The sequence below is a fragment of the Camellia sinensis genome, chromosome 14 (genome assembly GCF_055761805.1).
Source record: "Camellia sinensis isolate YWXY chromosome 14, ASM5576180v1, whole genome shotgun sequence".
Taxonomy (NCBI): Eukaryota; Viridiplantae; Streptophyta; class Magnoliopsida; order Ericales; family Theaceae; genus Camellia; species Camellia sinensis.
Window position 1 is genome coordinate 50,817,975 of NC_138974.1, and position 21,913 is coordinate 50,839,887.

Sequence of the window (21,913 nt, forward strand, 5' to 3'; positions counted from 1 at the left end):
TGTCCCTTTACTTTGTAAAATTCACATTTTGATGCATGTACGAGTTTTAGTTTGAAAACTACAGTGACATAATGGTTATATAGCACAACAAAATTGTGTATGACAACCAAAATAAATATGATAGAATGTCTTAGGAATTATCACAAAATTTCTTAGGAATTCGCACACTACTTCCTTCAGCACTGTATGGAAAAAAAAATATTAAACCCATACCAAACGATGTTCAACCATTACGATATTTTAACTGGTGCTAGTTCATTGAGTTAGGAAAATATTCCGAAAAGAATACCAGAGCTAAAAACGATTTTAAAAGGGAGAATTAAATTTTGGAAGAAAACTGGTTTTTCTGGGACAGGTGATTTGTGTTGGAAAAATAAAAAGCGGCCTCAAACGGTGTCAAAAGAAGGTATGGTTAGAACGGCTTATTAGATACTTGAGTTTAGAACATATTTTCAGAAGAATGTGAAGACTGAAAATTGACGGAAGATGGTCAAATAATTTTTCTAAGAAAACTGGACAGATTCTATCCCATTTTGAAAAAATTTGCGTTTCTCTCTCAATACTTAATAAAAAAATTATGAAACCAGCGGCATTTGAAAGGTAACTTAAAAATATAAATTTTCCGATTTGAAACACTTGAAAATTTATTCTGTGGAATAAACGGTGACCTGGTTGTCAGCATTGCTGCTGCCTCCAAACAGCAATGAAGTAAAAAAAAAAATATTCAGGCAATGAAAACGTCAGCGCAGGTGTTCTGTGTTCGAAAAATAAAAAGGGTCCTCAAATGGTGTCGAAAAGAGGCATGGTCAGAATGGTTTGCTAAATTTTTGAGTTTAGAACATATTTCTAAAGAGTGTGAAGATTGAAAACTAGTTGAAGGAGGTAAAATAATTTTTATAAGAAAACTGGACAGATTCTGTCACGTTTTGGAAAAATTGGCGTTTCTCTTTCAATACTTAATAAAAAATTATGAAACCAGAGGCGTTTGAAATGTAACTTAAAAATATAACTTTTTCAAATGGTCGTGCTAAAAAATACCATTTGTAGAGAAAATGAGACATGTTTGAAGCCACTGCTTCTGCTGTGTTGTAAGCGACGCTTAAGGAAAATATTTGTTTCAGTAAGAAAATGGTATCCAATGATTTTATAAAAATTTTACACAGTGTATAACACCTATATATACTTCCAATATACACAGATTTTTAACATCAATTATTTTCAATTTATTAGAGCCCTCTTTTCATCCGATAAAGTCTGAAACACTGAGGAAGAATCTAAGTTTCAGGTAAAGGGAAGTCATTCTCATCTCATTTTACTCTTTTGCAAGATTATTTCAACAATGGAGAATATTGAACACATAAAAACAGTAGCTGAGCCATATATTTATATCAAGAAAGAATGTGAAATTATAACTTAATGAAACCATCATCCTATTCAAAATTTTAAGCATGCATGGTACTATTTTGCTATATATGACTTAATCATGCTTAGTCTTGTATATATAAATTATATAAATTCAGTTAGAGATATCTAAGGGAGGATAGAGGTGATGTATTCTTACCTTAATGAAGTAAAAAAAAAAATCACAAGTGTTGGGCCCTTCTTCCCTTCTTTTCTCTCCTTTCCCTCTTGCTTTCTCTCCCTCTCTTCTCTCTTTATTTTTGCTCTTGCAAGTGTGTGTAATGAGGCTGAATAGTGCTCCTAATATAGGAGTTTGAGGGCCTAATTTGTTATTATTATTATTATTATTATTTTATTTTTACTTTACTCTTCTTTTTGCTTAGGAACTATCATCTAAGCTTAGATGATAACTTACAGATTTTGCATGCCGTGGCTGCTTTAATCAAAGGCTTGGAATGCCATCTATGCATGCTTACTTCTCTAGGGAGGTTGAGTGTGAACTTGGGGAAAACAAGCATGCAAGCAAAGCAGCCTAGGTAAAAAGGAAGTGGCAGTCAGGCACTTTTCTTGCAACTTGATCACACTTTTTTTTTTTTAATTGAATTGAATTGAATTGAAATTGGTGTCAATAAAATATTAATATGTATATATAACTTTTTATTTATTTATTTACTTATTTAATATTATTATTTTCAACTGTATGGTTTTCTTCCTACTAAATTCTAACTAGCTTATTTACTATTAATTTAATCCATTTAGTTTTTACAACTGTATTTTGATACAGAAATTTAATCACATCAAGATAAATAATTTTATTTAAAAGAATTTAATATTGATATTAATTATGGTGCTATTAATATTATAATTTAATAGTTTAATAATCACTATTGATTGACTTAATATTATTATTAATAAACTAATTAGTTGTCTAAAAATCCAGGTTCTTACAATTTCAACCAAACTTCAGCAACATATCAGCACAAATTTCACAAACATATCAGCACAAATTTCAGCACCATTTCAACCAAATTTCAGCAACATATCAGCACAAATTTGAGCACCATTTCAACCAAATTTCAGCAACATATTAGCACAAATTTGAGCACCATTTCAGCACATATTTCAGCAACATATCAACACAAATTTCACAAACATATCGGCACAAATTTCAGCACCATCTCAACCAAATTTCAGCAACATATCAACACAAATTTGAGCACCATTTCAACCAAATTTTAGTAACACATCGGCACAAATTTGAGCACTATTTTAGCACAGATTTCAGTAACATATCAGCACAAATTTCACAAACTTATTAGCATAAATTTCAGCACTATTTCAACCAAATTTCAACAACATATCAACACAAATTTCAACACCATTTCAACACATATTTCAGTAACATATCAACATCCACATAAAAAAAGTTTACAAATTTCAACATTCAAATTTCAACACAATCTGTCAAGTCTTCAATATTACATATCCAACAAAAAAGTTTACAAATTTCACAAATTTCTACATTCACATGAAAAGTGTTCAATATTACATATCCAACAAAAAAATTCAACGCTATGATATTGACGTGTGATCCACATTCCCATGCCCTTGGCCACGTCCACGACCACACCCATGCCCATATAGTACCTAAAAAAGAAAACAAATATATAAAAGGAACCATAAAATAAAATGGAACTTTAAATGAATGAATGGCAAAATAAAAGAGGAGAGGTGAAAAATAAATTACTTGACTATATGCAGGACTATTCGAGGGTTACGAGTCATAACCGCTTGCATTGTTAAGCAAGGCTTGATAGCTTCCATGGACGGAATACATCGATGGCATTGAAAAAGGCATATTGTAACGAAAAAAACTTGGCTGCAACAATAACAAACACATATCAATTTAAAATGGTACAAAATATTTACAAATAAACATAATAAAACTTCTTATTAAACTAACTTACATCATAGGCGGGATACATAAATTGAGAAGACGAAGCATTAACTTGAGAAACACACGTCGAGAATGGAGGAAGTTGAGGAGCACTTATTGAAAATAAAGGAGCTAATTGAGGAATACTTGGTGAAAACAAGGGAGATGGTTCAAGAGCACTTGCCAAAAACAAGGGAGGAGGTTGAGAAGCAACAGACATAAGAGTTTGAAAAGCAGTATGTGAACTAGGTTGAGGAGCAACAGACATGGGAGTTTGAGAAGCATTATGAACTTGTTTTATTTTTCTTTGCCAACACAAGCTCCAAACCACCGGTTGTCCGCCTTCGTCCCTTGCTAGTGCACTCTCTTCATTTGAGTTCTTTTGCTTGAACTACATTTGTATCCGCTACACCATTCACTTCAAAGCTTTTGAGGCATGTGTCGAGAGGGCTTTCTTGTTCAATAGTATCTGAAAAAGGCATATTGAATTTTGTTCTTAACATGCTTTCAATGTTTGCAATTAAGTCATCCGCTTTCTCTATTGTCAAGTTATATGTTTCCTCACTTTCGGAAGCTCTACACGCTACTGCTCTGAAAATTGCCATCAATGATCTAAGCGTGAAGTTTGATGCAATCTTACATCAACCTTAATACCATGCCCACACCTATCTTTCACATTTTCAGCTATTGCTTTTTTAGTCCATCTCTTGAGAATATATTGGGAAGGAATCTCTTTAAATTTGAGGGTTTCTCTAAGGATCTTCAAACAATGACTATACAAAATGCCTTTCATTTCAAACTTCCTACAATTGCAAGTGAGTGAACCATCACACTCCACTGTCACCTTCCTCACCTTTACACCATCACTATCAAGAACCGTATAAATGGTTACTCTCACCACAAATTTCAGTTTCTTCAATGTTTACTTCAAGGGACTTGACATACTCATCTTGAAATTCTTCATAAATTTTATTTGTGTAAACATCTGCAGCTTGCTCCATAATCTTCACTTTAATATTCACCCTTGGTAACTTTTGGCATTGAGTATATTCAACTTGTAACTCTTCTCACAAAGAACTCGATCAAAATGCATGAAAAATTGCATGAAGTTATGATCAGACTGAATGAAATTCTTCAAGAATGCATTAAAGGATTTACTAAGTTGGGTGCTACTCATACCCGCACCCCATACATTTCTAACAGATGGCCAACCCCATTTTTCTTTGACCGCAAATGTTAACTTCAACCAATGATTATCTCGCACTTCATACTTGTCAAGCATTTCCTCCTACTTTAACGTAAAATCATCATCATCCTCAATGTTGTACATAAATTTGTTTAAAACACTCTTCATCCCCTTATCCATCACCTCATTATCCTTGAAGATAGAATTTGCATGCCTTAATGCATTTTGCATCAAATGCCAAGTGCAAATGCGGTGTTTTGTGTTAGGTATGACAATAGGTATGGCCTTAGCCATTGCAGCATCCTGATCCGTAAAAATTGTTTTCGGAGCCTTACTTGACATTGCCTCCAAGAATTTTCTAAAAAGCCATATAAAAGAATCAGCAGTCTCATCATACATCAAAGCTGCGCCAAATATAACAGTTTCCCTATGATGGTTAAATGCAACGAAAGACGCAAATGGTCTATGTGCACTATTTAACTTGTAAGTAGTGTCGAAAGTCACAACATCACCAAATTGCCCATAATCCATGATCATCTGAGCATCGGCCCAAAATATGTTTGTAATCTGCTCCTCACTATCTAATTGGACCGAGTAAAACAAAGATGGATTCTCCAATGTTTTCTCATGAAAATATTGCAAAATGCTACCCCATATGCTAAACTCTTTTGCCTCTTCGTTCTCAAATAATTTTTTTGGTCCACTTTTGTGAACCCAAGCGACTCTCTTCCACCAGCTTCATTACCTATGAGCTCAAATGCAGCATTAAGCCGAATTCTAGATTTTTCAGCTAAATCTATTTCGGTTGCCTGTGATGTAGATATCTTCCTTTGGGATGGTAACATATGCGTACATTCTGTTGGTACAAAAATATGATTATGTTATTCAACAAACTCACCAACAAAAAAATTATGAATATTCCTATCCCACTTAATGATAAGTCGAGCTTGACAACCAGTCCTCACTTCCTGCCTAGGATTTTTTGTTAATGGATCTCGCTTGTCGGCACCCTGAAACCCCTCCTTATTACAAACAAATAGCCTTGAAGTGATTTGCCCCTCCTTGTTCTTGTTTACATAACCCCTTCTAATACTAAAGCCCAGCCTTCCTCCATAAGGATTATAGAAATTATATGCTTCTTGTTCTGTATCAAATGTCATGTGAACTCTAGGCTTCCAATCACAATCACCCCCGCCATTCTCAATATTGTTAGGTTCCATATCAATGTGCCAACTCACTTAAAAAAAAGAGTGCTCAATATTAGCATAAAAACTGTAAATTATGTTTGCAAAATAATACAAACTAAATAAAAACACTACAAAAATTGAATCATATTAGATTATATAAACAAAGGGGAACAAATCCCTTCAATGGTAAATTATGTTTTCAATGATCCAGATTTAACGCAAATTCCTTAATTTTCTTATAATCAACATGTGAACATACAAAATCAAAATTAAACAACAAAAACAAACAAAATAAAGGGATGAATGAAATGTAAGATACTTCTATTTATATACATTATTTAATAACGAAGTATCTTTGATTGCACCAAATGTTTAAAAAACAAACATCACTTATTAGCTAAAGTGATAACCATAACAATAAACCATGATGACAATTGATGACACATTCAAGGAAAACTTGCACCTTTGTGTGATTCAGCTCATAAAGGGAAGCAAAAATTTCAGACCAACAGAATTCTCAAAATCTGTTATCTACAAACCTAAATCTCATCCCACAATATAATGAAAGAGTCGAAAAATTTTTGGGGATTATAAAGTACATAAAAATAAAATAAAGTGTAGAGATTGGGGGATTCTATATGTATAGATTTGCACAATGTTAAAAATACATCATCAAGAACATAAATATATATGTTAATGAAATATATATGTTAAAAATACATCTTCAGATTTGTATAGATTTGTACAACCATTTACAGAATTTGTATTCAAAATGGATGAATAGCAAAAATTTCAGACCAACAGAATTCTCAAAATCTGTTATCTATAGTCCTAAATCTCATCCCACAATATAATGAAAGAGTCGAAAAAGATTTGGGAATTATAAAGTACATAAAAATAAAATAAAGTGCAGAGATTGAGGGATTATAAATGTATAGATTTGCACAATGTTAAAAATACATCATCAAGAACAGAAATATATATGTTAATGAAACATATATGTTAAAAATACATCTTCAGATTTGTATAGATTTGTACAACCATTTACAGAATTTGTATTCAAAAGGGATGAATGAAATGTTCCTACACCTCAGCGATGGCGGCGACAGCTGGACGACACTCCCGCCTCTCTTCTCTCTCTGTCTTCTTCTCTCTTTCTCGCACTCCCGCTACACAACTTTGCTATACTGGAGGGCATAATTTACATTTTCAATGAAAGCAATTTTTTATTTTTTATTTTTTATTTTTTTTTTTGAAATTACTAACCAAAACGACGTCTGGATCACCCCACTTCAAGGATTACTTCAGGGGGGAAACTTCAGAGGATCCTAATACCTCTCTGTTGATGCTGCTCTTGTTTTTTTTATTTATTATTATTATCTTACTGAGCCTCTAATCTTATAATCTACTTGACATTTATTGTTATATTATATTTTACAAATACAACTTAAATACAATCTAAATACAATATATATAAATATAAATATCGTATATAAAATCTATATAAATAATTTTTTTTATATATATAAAAATATATAAATATAAATATTCAGATTAATTATATATAATAAACTAACACATTAAATTAATTGAATACAACATTAAATTCTCATGTAGTCAGGCAATTAATAAAACCAAAAATAAAATAAAGTAATAATAATAAATAATGACTTAAGAAAAGTAGGGTCACTACACATAATAGATTTTTTGCTTTGAAACTGTAACATTTTATAGTTTCAAACCTTACTTTTCAGTTTGATTAATATTGGAAATTATTTGCTTGAACCCTACAAAAAGTGAAAAATAGCATATGTTTTTTTTTCCATTGTTGTTGTTGTTTTTTGTCGTTACATTTTTTTTCTTTTAGTTTATCAATATTTAGCACATTTTGCTATTTTTTTGGCTCTAATTTATCTATTTATTCTTTTTTTTCCCCGATAATATTCTGGACATTCCAGTGAGTCTCCAATGATATTCTTAACGTCCAGCGAACGTTTTGGACATTCAAGTGACTTCCATTGACTTTCATAACACTCCGGTGAACTTTCGGCGATACTCCGGCAACTTCCCGGTGGTATTGAACACTTCGGTGAGTCTCCGGTGACCGTTTGACGGAAGTCCGACGGTAGTGAGATGTAACAACATTTGTAAATTAAAAAAAAAAAAGGAAGAAGGATTTTATGATAATAATTAAAGATATATAGAAATAATTAGTGTAAGTATTTTATTTTTGTGATAAGATGAGTTTCGAACTTTATATATGGGACCTATAAGTTTCCCAAAAATAATGCTAGACCAACAGATTCTTGGTGTCATGACATGGGTACAGACTGTTGAGCCCAAAATTTCCTTTTGGGCTTTATTGCAACCAGTATCTATCAGGAATGAAAGCCACACCTGTCGGATTATGCACCCAAAGGCAAGTCGTTGTTTGGGCCCAAAGCACATAGCATAGCCCATTTAATAAAACAATCGTGGTAGTTTTTCATGTTTAATCTCCATGGTTATTTTTTTGCTTTTTGTTTTGTTTTGTTTTGTTTGTTTGTTTGTTTGTTTGTTTTTTTTTTTTTGTTTTTTTTAGAAGGTAATCTCCATGGTTGTTGATTTTGTATATTTGTTTAAGAAATTTTAACCTTAAGACAGCTAAGACTATGTTTGGAAGAAATTTGTGGTGCACAAAGAAAGAGGTCCGTCCTTAAAATTTCTAATTCAAACACAATTTAAATTAAAAAAAAAAATCATAATAACAAAATAATACTCTCCCTGTCAAAAAATATCTTATTGTCTAAAATATTAATCCCATTTCAAAAATTAATGACTAAAATAACATAAATTTTTTATGTTGTCCTTTTAAATTCATACCCCCCCCAAAAAAAATGTATAATTATGACAATTAATATTCCAAAAAAATCAAAGGGTAGTTTTTTTAAGTGTAATAATTATGAGTGCTGCTATATCAGTGTGTTTAGTTTCAATTTTCTGAAAATTGAATTTTTTATTTTTTGTGTTTTTTTGTTTTTAGTGAATATTTTTAAAATTTTAAACATTTTTTTATTTTTTTAGATGCACCTTATTTATATGTATCTAAAAAGTAAAATATTTGTGAAAAAATATTTTAAAAAATTAATAAATACACAAAAAAGAAGAAAAGAAAAATATACTGAATTTTTATATTTTTTTGTATTTTTGGTATTTAGTAAATTTTTTAAAGATTTTTTCACAAAAATTATACTTTTTAAGTGTATTTATGTTATGTGTGTTTAAAAATTAAAAAAAAAATGCTTAAAATATTAAAAAAATACGAATAATAAGATAGTAGAATTTTCTAAAAAGTATTCTCAAAAAACTTGAAACAAACATACTATCAATTATTTTGGACCCCTCATTTTTTAACTTTTTTTATTACAATAATAACCTCAAATGAAATTACTAATAAGGACATCGATAATTTTGGAACATTTCATCTCACAATTAAGCCCACACACCCATTGCATCATGAGTTAGGATTATGAGAGAACTCACCTCCATCACCACCCATCAATCTTTCCCAAATCCCACCTTTAAGACCTACCCACCCTCAAAACTTTGTAAACTCTTTGGTGGCAATATTCTGGCGATGACGGTAGCAACTGTTTGATTACCTACACTTTTCCGGCAAAAACAATGAGTGGAAGTTTTTTTAGAAATTAAAACTCAATGAGATGAGAGGAGTATAACAATAAAAGCTCAGAGGAGATTGGCCTTATAAGGGTAAATTTCTTGAAAAAAATGACAAAAATAATAAAAAAACTATTCGTTATTTTTTTGAAACTGAATTCCCAAACATATGATTGAAATTCAGAAACACAGGCCCGAACATTGTTGATTTGTTCGGGAATAAGTAATCGAACATTTCTTATTTGTTTGGGAATAGATAATTGAAACTCGTGGAGATCACAGAACCCACAAAAAGGAAAATTTTGAATCAACAAAAAAATCCTACATTTATTTTCTCAGGTTATGAACAAATATGTGGAAATGAAATACTAATCACTTGCGTAGGTTTTGTTAGGGTTTTGGGGAGAGAGACTTTTTAGGGTGTGGGGGTGTGAGGGTATGCATTCAATTGAATGAGCGAAATATTTTCACAAAGATAATTTTGGTATTATTTAGGGGAATAAAAGAAATTTTAAGGGTTTTAGAATTTATAAGTGAGGGTCTAAAAAAATGAGGAGTTCAAAATAATTAATATAGTACTAATAGCAATACTCATAAATATACTATCAAAAAAATTAAATTTTTTAAAAAGAAGTAATATTTGAGAACAGAAGGAATATTTAAAGTTGTTTCAAAATTTTTGTCAAGGAGAAATTGAAAACAATAATGATAGGTGGTCCGAAAAATTATGACTCGAATAGTTCGAAACACTCAAAATGACGTCATTTTGAATGTAAAATGACGTCATTTTGATACATTCAAGTTATTCGAACCACAAAAATTTGGACCACCAAATATTTTTCAATTGAAAAATAATAAAAAGTCTACCAAGACAAAGTGTCATTCATTACGTAGTGTTTTTATTATAACAAATAAGAAGATGTTTCGCTGATTGCATGTTTGCAAGAATAAATAAAGTTACCACAACCTCACGAGGGGTTATATAACTTTGCATTAGTTTGGGAAGGGGGTTGCGTTTTTTGGTTTTTTGATTTTTTGGTTATTTTAGTATGAGGTTAAAAAGTTTTGTTTATGAAAGATTTTTTATTTATTTTTTGATTTTTTGTGAGAGAAAAAATATAATAATTATGGATTAAATGTGATATTTTGTCTTATTAAAATAAAATAGCCTATTTTGTACTATTTTAGCCCAAACTTTCCTCTCCAAACGGAACGAAGCAATATGAGATTGGAGTGGTGGAGCTATGAGGTCACTTGCCAATTCACTTTTTCATAGAAAAAAAATCACATGAGTGTATAATTAAAAGAATATTTTCAATTAGTTTATTCATTATAAATATTAATATATATAAAATTATAAAAAAATATAATTTTATAATTAATTTTTAAAACCACCATTAACAAGTAATTCTCCCTTTTTCATATGTAATGGTAAATTTTAGGGGAGTTATTTGGTGGGATCACATTTTCATGTGTATCTACATAAAAGATTAGAGGCGGGTGGGCCGTCATCTCTCATAATCACCACTCTCTTTTCAAAAAGCGAAGTGCATTAATTTTAGATTACTACTATTAATCTCACTCATGTTTTTTAAAAAAAGCATAATAATTTTATATTTTTAATATAATTATATTGTTATATTTTAATAAAATCAAAATAATTAAAATTAATGTAGATACTAAAATAAATATATATTATAAAAGAATAATTTAATTATTATATGAATTAAAACTTCAAAAAATATATATATATAATTATGTTAAAAATTTGAAATTAATTATTTTTTTAAATTTCAAAGGAGCTTAGTGTAATTTATCTACTATTTTAAAGATTGCTCTTATTACCTACCTTTATTCTTTGGCCTCTTCACTTTTTTGAACCCCACCCAATTAGTAAATGAATTCCTTTCATTTTCTTTTTGAACCCTCATAATTTTAGATCATTTTTTTTAAACCCCCAAACATCAATCATACCTTCCTAAGACAAATCTTACCTACTTCCACTCGTTCATGTCTTCACTCGTGATACGACATTACAATTACAACTAAGGCTTACTTTGGCAATTAAGTTAAAAGTCAAAAAAATATTTTTTAAATATATATATATATATATTTTTATCATATCACTTCTCTATTTTTTCAAAAAAAATTTAACTTACTTTCCAAAATAAGCCTAATTCCCTCTTAACCTCATTATAATATTTTTTTAATGATTGCTTAACAGTTAACTCCTAAAGAGATTATTTCTTACCAAAGCAAAATGTTTAAATTATATGTATATAAATAATAAAAAAAAAGCCTAGTCCCCCATTTTTCTTCTTCTTCTTCTTCTTATTTTTTTATTTTTATTTTTTATTTTTTTGAGGAAAGAGTCCTCCAATTTGTTATGCTGGCAATATTTTTTGTACAAAAATGTTATATATAAATAAATTTTTTATTTGACTTTCTTATCACTAAATATAAAATCATAAGTTTATCTATTTTTATTCATGTGAATTTAATACCTTTTTGGCATAAAAACATACAAGTAAATAATTATAAGATTACTCTTTTTGAAACATTTGATCATGTTTTGTGGCCTTCATTGAAAAAGAAAAATGTGTCCCTGAATGAGAATGCTGGCCAACAACTCTGCCCTCGTAAAGGCCAAACTTACATTTTTTTTTTTTCCTAAGATATCAAAGCATATCATATTGGAATGGGATCCCACAAAAGAAGTTAAATTAGGGATATTAGGAGAATGAGTTTACACTGTGTTTGATTGTAGAATTTGGGAAAGAATTTAGAAAGAGAAAGGAAAAATGTATGCGAAAGTAGGTGAAATATAGGTGTATCCTATTCACATTTTACCTATCTTTTCTATTTTCCTTTCTAAATCTCTCTTCAAATCTCCTAACCAAACACAGCATTAGAGATTTTAAAAGTTTTATCAAATGTCTCACATAAGTGTGAGATCCACACCATGTAAGTCTCACATTCATATGAAACATTTGGTAAATTTTTTGATAAAACTTTTAAATTCTCTGATATTTTTGTAGAAGAATAGCAACAAAATCAACAATAATTAATGTTCAATCGAGTAGTGGGGAGCAATATCAAAGAGGTGCACTCCATCTCAATTTAAATAGGAGAATATTGAAGGCCATTATTTAAGTAGTATTGTGAATTTGTGATTACAAAAGCACGGTAGGGTACCTGTAAGATTTGATTTGTCACAAAATCAATTATATAAAAATTTATATTTAAATTTGTAACAAATTAAAAATCAACACGTAACATTTCATGACATTGTGAATAAATTAAGAAAGACAATTTAGTAGGAGTCTCATTTTTTGTTCTTAATAATTTTAGAGTATTATAGTACAGTACATATATGTGGTGTTTTAAACTAATTATTTAAAAAAAAAAAAAACAACGCCCAATTAGTATACATTAATGTGTGTTTGGGAGGGAAAAGATTGAGTACACATCTTACCTTTAGCATAATGTACAAAAAATTTAACCAAAAAAATTTATGTTAGGACATGATAACTTAGAGCATCTCCAACATCAATAGGCCTTTTATCTATCTAAACATTATTATAAAATATATATTTTATTTTGCCTATCAGTTGTTTCATGTTTCAATTTCAACCATATTCTTTATTTTAGCTATTCATCCAAATATTATTAACTTTATAGAATATCGCATAAGCAATAAAGATGGAAGAAAATGATCCTAACGATTAAATATATTTTACTTAGCTTTGAAGGCTAATTACATATAGTTAGTGAATGTGAGTTGAGCTAAAATGCCTAATCATATATCTTGTGCATTGAAATTAAAAAAAATGAATCATACTAGACATTTTAACTATCAATCATTATATACTTAGTTCTCGTTTGGCATACGAGTATTTTAGTTTAAAAGTTAAAAAGTTACTAAACCAAAAAGCATATAACCTATACAAAAAAGTCAAAGATTTCATTTTCTCTCCATTTTTTACACATCTTTTCATAAAAAACTACAAAATCATTTCAAATATACTAATTTTTTTATCTCATATTTTAACTAAAAAGTCAAAAAATTACTAAAACAGTCTATTTCCAAACAAGGCTTCAACGGGTTAAAAATGCTTTTAATGCAAAACTCATATTTATGGGTTCTCCTTTAAGTAAAAAATATTTACATGTTAAAGCAACTTATGGTGGGCCCATTTTATATCATCTATAAATTAATTTTTATAATTATTAACGCCAAAGAATTAAAGTAAAGGATAAATTATAAAGGAAAATTTACCCATAAATCCTATTTGTTGAAATGTTGAACCATTTAGTTCTAAATGTTTTCTTATGCTCCATTTAGTCCTATTTAATATCCTGATTTTGGGGGGTTTGATTTGATCCATTGTTTTTTTACGTCAATACCCTTTTCAAGAATCTTTCCTTCAACAGTTGTTGGTGAATGGTATTGAGTTCCGTAATGTTCAACTTGTTTGTTGGTTAACACTTTTGGCACTGTTTCTGGGACACCCAAATCGGTGAGCACCATTTTTTGTCTACCATTTACGATGCATTACAATTGATTTTCTGCATTCAACGTTTTTTAGTGGGGATGATCTTGATTGATTAATTTTTTTTTCACCATTTGTGCGATCTCTCAGAAACGGTTACTTGCGTGCTGACTGCCTATCATTTCCTTTCATTGTTAATGTATTTGATTGACATTTTTTTCTGATTCTTTGTTGTTGTTGTCCACTATTTCGGTTTCATTACAATTGTTTTCCTTCATTTACATTGACTTCACCATTGTTTTCATGGAGGCAGAATACGGTGAGAGCTATTTTTCCGTTGGTCGGCGTCATCTTCCCCAGCGACGACTGCTGTTCTTCGCACTGTATCTGGACATTTCAAGTTGGTGTCTTCCTGCGGTGGCATTGCTGTGTTCAAGCCCCTGGGTAAAGGGTTTTTTTTTTCCAGAATTTTTTAAGTTTCCTCTGAACTGTCTATGGGATGGGTGCCCTGGTTATTTCAATGGCTGGGATGGGTCGTTTGGGTTTGTTTAAATTTTCCTGCAATGCTGTGTTTAATCCAACAAATGCACACATACTGTTCTGTTATGGTTGTTTCATGGGTATGTTGCAGGCGTAATGGGTTCTCCAAAATGTGTGCAGGTATGGAAGGGGGAATTTTGCTGGTGTGTTCGTATGGTTTAGTTAATGTTCTTATTCGGTTGCATCACGATTCGTCGTATGTGAAGATTGTTGATGAAATTTGTGGGAAGTTCGATGGATTGGTACCAGGTGCGGTGTGTTTGTTTTTTGATTTTCCAGGATATAAGAAGTTTAAGGTGGATAGCGACGACGACATTCAAAACATGTTGTGCCTTGCTAAGTCGTTCGGGATAAATCACATTGAGGTCGTCATTCAGGAAAGTAGTGTTGGTGTGGGGGGTAATCGTGTCGTGTTGGATTTCGCGGACGATGGGGGAATATCACGGCATGTTAGCGGGAATGGGTTCGTGAATGAGCAGATGGACTTGTTACCAATGTACTGTCCGAACAAATCGAAGACGTTTTTGTCGGCGCAATGGGCGCATGGTATTACCCATGTGGGACAATGTTTTGATGGTGGAGCAGCTGAATTTCGCGAAGTTCTGTGTAAGTATGCTGTTGAACGTGGATTTCAATTTAAGTACGTTAAAAATGACTCCGTGCGAATTACGGTAGTGTGTAAGTTTGCGGCTTCAACAGATTGTCCGTGGTCAGTTCATGCGAGGATGTTACCGTCAAGTGGGGTGTTTTGCGTTAAGAGGTTTGATAGTGTGCATACTTGTGGGGCTGCTGTACGTACTTCTAGGAACCCTCATACGGGTTCTGATTTGGTGTCTACCGTTGTTGCAGATCGAGTGCGCGATAAGCCGTTGACGCGCCCCACTGATGTTGTGTTTGATTTGAAGAACGAGTATGGTTTGGATATTAGCTACCGGGTGGCCTGGTTGGGTGTTGAGAAAGCTAGGGGCTGTACGGGGATCACGCTACATCCTTTGATCAGCTGAGGTGGTATAGCAATTCTGTTATGCAAAAAAACCCAAATAGTTACATTAATCTTGAGTTTGACCCAAAAACCGGGAGCTTTGTTAGGTATTTCATATCATTTCGCGCTTGTATAGATGGGTTCAAACACTGCCGGCCTATGCTTTTTTTGGATGGAACGTTTTTGAAAGGTAGATTTAAAGGTAATTTGCTCGCAGCTACTGCTAAAGACGCCAATCAAGGTAAGGGTGTGTCACTTTATTCCATTAGTGCTTATTTGCTGAACATACTAGTAAATAGATGCTTCAATTTTTTATACATTACAAACGTTTTTTTGCCATTTAACAAAGGAAAAAAATTGGTAACATTGAAATAGGGTCTCCTCAAATAAAACCGAATAGGAATGTAAGACACAGTGGCAGGCATATATTTTTTTAAATTTTGTAAAATGTGTTGCCCTTTTTTTTGCGTGGATGGTTGTATAAGTTTTGTCATGCCTACCTTTTAATGTTGCATGTTTGGTCTTAGGATTGTTTCCGGTAGCCTTTGCTATTGTTGATTCCGAGAATTCAGCTAATTGGGAATGGTTTCTTCGTAATTTGAAAGAAGTTGTTGGGGGTGCGCGAACATTAACTTTCATATCTGACCGCCACGTCGGATTATTACACTCTATGCCCATTATTTTCCCTTCAGCGCATCATGCATATTGTTTGTTGCATCTCCAAATGAACTTGCGGGATCGAATGAAATATGTTAATGCATCGCACAAAATTGGGTTGATGCGGAAGTTACGGGAATGTGCATATGCGCCCACTGTTGCTTGTTTCAATGAGAAATTGGAGGTATTGAAGAAGGCCAACCCAGCTGTGATTGAAGATTTTATGAAAGACCTGCACCCCAAACACTGGTCTAATGCGTATTTTAGGTAATTCACGGCCTGCACATTGGGTTATGGCATAAATAAAAATTCCTACATGTTTTTTTGCAGTTTTTTTTTTTTTTTTTTTTTGTCTTTTTAATTTATGTTTCGTAAATGGTTTTTTTTTTTTTTTTTTGAAGGGGCCAACGTTATGGGGAGATGTGCTCAAATGCTGCGGAATCTTTCAACAATTGGGTTGGTGAGGCTCGTCATCTCCCTATCACGAGATTGGTCGATATGATAAGGGGTCAAATAATGGAGCAGATGGCGGAGCGCAGAGTTAAATGCAGTAAATGGGACGGTGTGATATCCCCGAAAATGGACAAAAAATTGGTGGCAGCGTATAACGACAGTAGGGCTTGGTGTGTCAGCCAGGCTAATGATGATGTCTATGAGGTCCACTCCCACCCATCGGTGTTGGTTGATGTCAGCAAGCTGACATGTTCTTGTTTTCAGTGGCAGATCAACGGGTTCCCATGTTCCCATGCTGTCGTTGCATTCCGTAATAGTGGGAGAAACATCTACGATGCCATAGACTCTGCATTTTTCATTGACACATTTCGAGCTACTTATAGCGGAACCATATACCCCATCCCAACAGTGGGGAGGCCACTGTTTAACCCAGTTGAATGTTTGATAGCTCCACCGACGGCCAAGCGTCCTCCCGGTCGGCCAAAACGGAAGAGAATTCCATCCAAGGGGGAGGTAGTGCAACGTATACGTTGTGGTCGTTGCGGAAAAGTGGGTAATCACAATAGGAAGACATGCAAAGAGCCATTACAGGTGGGCTGCCATATGATTTAATTTGGTTGTTAACAAACTGGGATTCTGGGTTATTTTGTTTTCCGAAATGTTTTCCTGTTTTTTTTCCAATCAGTCATTCACTTTCTGTTATTGGTTTAATCTATTTTGTAGGATATACATTGGTATGTAATCCAGCAACAATTTCAGTTCCCATTGTTGAATAATTACACTCCACCTTTAACACCCAACCATTTTAGTTTGAAATCTGTTTTGCTTAACAATGTGAAGGCATGAAAATAGCCAATGGGTTTTATTTTTCAAATATGTTTGAATCACGGTGTCTACACATGAGAAGAGTCAATGGGTGCCGATTTTTGTTTGAAATCTGTGGACATGATAACAGATTTGGAAACCATTCATCCACTTTATGTTATTGGTTTAATTTGTTTATTAGGACATACATTTTTGGTCCCCACTATTGAACACTAACACTGCTCCTTTGAAACACAACCATTAAACTTTCAAATCTGGCTTTGATTAACACTGTCAAGACATGAAAAGGGGAATTGGTGCCGTTTTAGTTTACAAATTTGTTCACATCATACCATAACATTCGCCCAAAGCGGACTCGAACAACCTGCAGTTGGAACGGCAATGGATTTTTAATGTTTGGGTGGCTGCTTACAATCCATTGTCATTGCACAACACATGTACCCATTACCAACTGCGTTAAATTAAATTCAACACGAAGGTAATTTTATGTTACGCTCAACATGGTATCATCGCAATTCTGATTAAGATGCAAATGCGAAATTAATCTTTTCGCATGTCATATTTAGCATGTGGTCGACGTACTCAGTCTTTGCATGTTCACTTCCATGTACATCAAGCCACACATACTGCCGTGGTGGAAAACAGGTTTACAAAACTGAGTGTCGTCATGCCCAACTCCTGGATAGATCACACCATGTTTACATACCAAGGCCCATCTGCCATTTAAAAACAATCTACTTCACATGACATAAAAGTGTAATGCACTGTGAAACTGTTATCATGCAATAGGTGAGACTATTTGAATAGCTTACTAAATAATATCAACATTCATATCCACAAAGTACTGGATTCTAACCCAAGATTAAACCGTTGGGCACTTCTGCATTACCAAAAAAGTAATGTATAGGAAACTAGTTTTTCCCTCCTACTGTTATGTGTTTCCAAACTAACAAAAAATTATATACGTCGATACGAAAAGACACAATAAAACATCCTAATGCTGTTGTTGCACCTTGCGCGCTGGCAAATGTCTTCACAACCTCTTATAATGTCCTCCCACGGAGTCCTCTGCCCGGGTCACTTAAGAACATTTCCACCATTGCAGCTCGTAGCCCAGTTGGGGTCAGGCCGTCCATCAAAGTATTCACTTCTGCACCACGTACGTACTGCCTGATTATGAAGCACACGAAAATCCCACAATCTGACCTGCACTCACAAACACCGGTGTCAACGTCACTGACGTGATACATCATCAACATAGTCTGCTCAAAATAAAATGAACATTACTTACGACTCTGGAACTTGTTGTGGACAATCCACAACAGATACAAAACTGCCATTAAACAGCTCTGACCCAACAGCTGCAGCTGTAACTCGAGGCTTCACAAATTTGTTGTGGTGATCAGCCACCCATTGTTTCTGTCCATTTTCCACATGTCAGTGCAGTTTTGCCCACAGTAACATTAACATTTTCTACATTAAATTCTGCCCATCATGCACATTCAAAACTGAAATTTTAAAACAGCACTTACAACTTTTAGAGCCTCATTGTAGTGCTCATCGCGCACTCTACGTCTTGGCCGCATCGAGTTGTAATGTTTCCAATTCCCACTTTCTACATCGCACGCCATGACTGTCTAATGGTTGGCATTGTAGATTGGGATAACTGTGTATCTGCAACCTCGTGCAGCCTTCATGTGAACATTCAAATACTTCGCTCGGGAAACAGCACTACTGTTTCGCATCATATCCTGCACAATTGTCGAAAACCACCGTATTCGTATCAGGTTTTATTATGCAAATATTTTTTTTAGATTTCGGGCAGTAAAATAAAACTGAAGATACATACTGAACAAACACTAGTGTAAATGTATGATGTCCCAACATATTCTGCCCTTCCAGATACCATCTTATGCATTTCAGTCAACATTGCACCGTACGCATCGATTACCTGCAACATATGTTACCCATTACAATTCCCGCATAATAGCAATAAGAACTTTGTAAATTTACATTTCCATTTACATTTTGTTCACTGTGTTTTAAAATTCATTTGCCCTTTCCGACTGCCACATCACTCAATTCACAAAGGAAGCAATGGTCAGATTTGCATATGTTTTTTTAAAAATAATTAAAGAATCAATAAATACTCTACGATTCGTTACACGAAACCAGCTTACATTGCCGTGTATGGAGTTCTGCTGCACCAAATCTTTGATGTCCGTGAAATGAACTTGTATTCCATTGTGTCCACCATCCCATACTATTAACCTGCAAACCATAAATCGAAATTAAGAACCACCGTAGAGGATAGTTTCGCAAGTTGTACATGTCAAACAATACAACAGTCCATCTAAACAACCTACCCGTCCCCCTCTAAAGTGTACATTCTTTGTAGTAGTTCCCGGTCTTCATCCTTCAGCATGTTCCACACAGTGTGCCGCCTATTCAGACCGAAGCCATTCCAGGTTTTACGCTCCACCTCGATGTCCTCAACACTGTAAATCACCCCTGGTTCAACTGATTTACCAAGTCTGACATTGGTGTTTACCTGTGTACGCCCAAATATGCCGGGATATTCGTAGTCTGATAACCTAAATTCCCGTCTTGCCTTGTTCTTCACCCTTTTCACAAGTGACGTAATTTTTGGCCCAGAACTTGTTGCACCTGCTGTGTGTTCGCAATGACCTTCTACAACAACGACAGCTGCGCCATCTTTTACATTGCCAGCAGCTACTGTCTGTGCATTTATGGGGCTGCAGCTACCCTCACCCATTGCTACAGTTGTATGCACAATCCCATCTGCAAAGTCATCGGTCAAATCTTCAATCCCAGGGTCATTGTCAACAAGTTGTAATTCGTTGATCCGCACGTCTTCGGGTTACCCTGTAGGACATGCAAACTGCTGCGCACGTTCGCAACTCGTCACATTGGCAGACCCACTCACTTTCCCTGACACACTATTACTTGGTTTTCGCTGATTTGATCCATCATTCACAGCAAATTGTGTCACCTCGTGCACCTTGAGGTCATCAAGACTATCTTCCAAATTGCTTATTTTTTTCTCCAATCGATCAACCTGCTTTTTTAGCCGGGCAATTTCAGATTCCTTATCCACAATCACAGTATTTAAGTTTGCAAAGAAATTACCAGCATGCCGCCCGAGCAGTTTTTCCAGTGTTTCCACACGCTGTTCCAGTTCACATATTTGTACGTCTTTCATATTGATCTCGCTCTCTAATTCAGTAATTCTGACTTTACAAGTTATCAGCTCATTGTGCACCCCTCTTTGTTCCTCACCCACGTCTTCACCATCTGGAGTGCCGGCCAGTTCCAGAAGATATGGGAACAATACCGGCAAAACATCTCCACGTGACACCAGCTTCCCAGCTACTTTTTCCTTGCTGGTTGGTGTTCCAGTATTTTTATTATCATAGTCATTGCCCCCCTCCATTTGCATGTCACCCTTGGTTTTTTTCGCCGGCTGCCAACAATTGAAGCTTGGCTCCACGCTGCCAACATCATCTGTCTCAATCACAGCCCTGCGTTCATCGCACACTCCAGGTGGTTCCACATCCATCCTAATTCTACCACATTCTTTTGTTTCAATAGCAGCAGCAGGCACCTTCAGAATATGACATTCATTAATCGTCCCAACAAGTTTGGCACAGTGGACCTAAGCAAAATTACCATCAAAACGTAGCACAATTTCAATGTTTGGTGTTGGAAATTTTTTAAAAACAATTAAAAGGGTTCTAATTCCATACCTCAAAGCAACCTTCTGACGACAAATTTATTGCTCTTAGTTTACCCACAGCGGATGCAATGTTCCATCGACAAAATCGTGGTGTCACGTCAGGCTGTTCTGGAGCGATGATGTTGGAATGCTCACAAATAAGAAACTGAAATTACACCATGAAACATCCATTACATAAACACTGAAATGGATTATATGTTTTAAAGCTGAATTTGAACCACCAAACAACCAACAAACATACGTACCAGCAATGCTACTACGCAACCAGTGACCTTCTCTGGCTTATTGTGCATCTCATTCAGTGACCCAATCAATGTGTTCCTTATTGTTGCACTCCAGTCATACTGTTGCAATGTGTCCAGTTTGTCGATCACACGGACAAATGCCCAACCTATATGCTCGCCGGTCGTTGCGAAAAATAACTTGGCGCACACATAAAGACACAGCAATTTCGCCACATCTTCTTCGTCACGCTCTGTACGACCACATATTGCTTCTCCCAGCAAGTCCTTTATTAATTTTGAAGAAATTCGGCTAACTTTTGCACAACGTCTTTGGATGAAATCAGACGGCCCTTTCCCACCATGTGTCATATTTCTCCCTCCCACATTGTACGCCGAAGATCAACCTGATGTCGTTGTTGCGCAATGGTAACTTAGCTCCACCGATGTTGAATTTCTCATCTTCAAGGTTGTAAGTTTGTATTACCCGACATACTGTCGCATCACATTTTTTGAACATTTTAGGATCCAAGTCGTTAGCCCGAATAGCATCAATCATTAGCCAGAATGGCGTTCTCTGCAACTGTCTGATGTGGCCATCACGTAATTCCAGTTCCA

General features: G+C 34.1%; 4 protein-coding genes across 5 annotated transcripts; 1 reads left to right on the plus strand and 3 right to left on the minus strand.

The window, feature by feature from the left end:
- Window positions 1-4,625: 4,625 nt before the first annotated feature.
- LOC114317953 (protein FAR1-RELATED SEQUENCE 5-like) lies at window positions 4,626-5,743 on the minus strand. Its single transcript, XM_082904852.1, has 3 exons — window positions 5,422-5,743; window positions 5,269-5,379; window positions 4,626-5,104 (listed from the first exon to the last, which is right to left on the minus strand). The coding sequence occupies exons 1-3, from the start codon at window positions 5,741-5,743 to the stop codon at window positions 4,626-4,628; spliced, it is 912 nt and encodes a 303-aa protein (XP_082760978.1).
- An 8,611-nt stretch (window positions 5,744-14,354) lies between these two features.
- Window positions 14,355-17,338, plus strand: LOC145806971 (uncharacterized). Its single transcript, XM_082904853.1, has 6 exons — window positions 14,355-14,371; window positions 14,492-15,254; window positions 15,365-15,623; window positions 15,910-16,306; window positions 16,441-17,083; window positions 17,216-17,338. The coding sequence occupies exons 1-6, from the start codon at window positions 14,355-14,357 to the stop codon at window positions 17,336-17,338; spliced, it is 2,202 nt and encodes a 733-aa protein (XP_082760979.1).
- An 806-nt stretch (window positions 17,339-18,144) lies between these two features.
- LOC145806765 (uncharacterized) lies at window positions 18,145-20,264 on the minus strand. Of its 2 annotated transcripts, none has more exons than XM_082904566.1 (6): window positions 19,684-20,264; window positions 19,498-19,588; window positions 19,167-19,268; window positions 18,850-19,068; window positions 18,609-18,736; window positions 18,145-18,523 (listed from the first exon to the last, which is right to left on the minus strand). In XM_082904566.1, the coding sequence occupies exons 1-4, from the start codon at window positions 20,091-20,093 to the stop codon at window positions 18,955-18,957; spliced, it is 717 nt and encodes a 238-aa protein (XP_082760692.1). In that variant the 5' UTR covers window positions 20,094-20,264; the 3' UTR covers window positions 18,145-18,523; window positions 18,609-18,736; window positions 18,850-18,954. The 2 variants fall into 2 exon arrangements, with proteins under 2 accessions (XP_082760692.1, XP_082760693.1); XM_082904567.1 differs by having other exon boundaries at window positions 18,605-18,736.
- On the minus strand, window positions 20,199-21,667 carry LOC145806972 (uncharacterized). Its single transcript, XM_082904854.1, has 3 exons — window positions 21,320-21,667; window positions 21,085-21,219; window positions 20,199-20,993 (listed from the first exon to the last, which is right to left on the minus strand). Exons 1-3 carry the CDS (start codon window positions 21,665-21,667, stop codon window positions 20,199-20,201), a joined length of 1,278 nt encoding a protein of 425 aa, XP_082760980.1.
- Window positions 21,668-21,913: the final 246 nt, after the last annotated feature.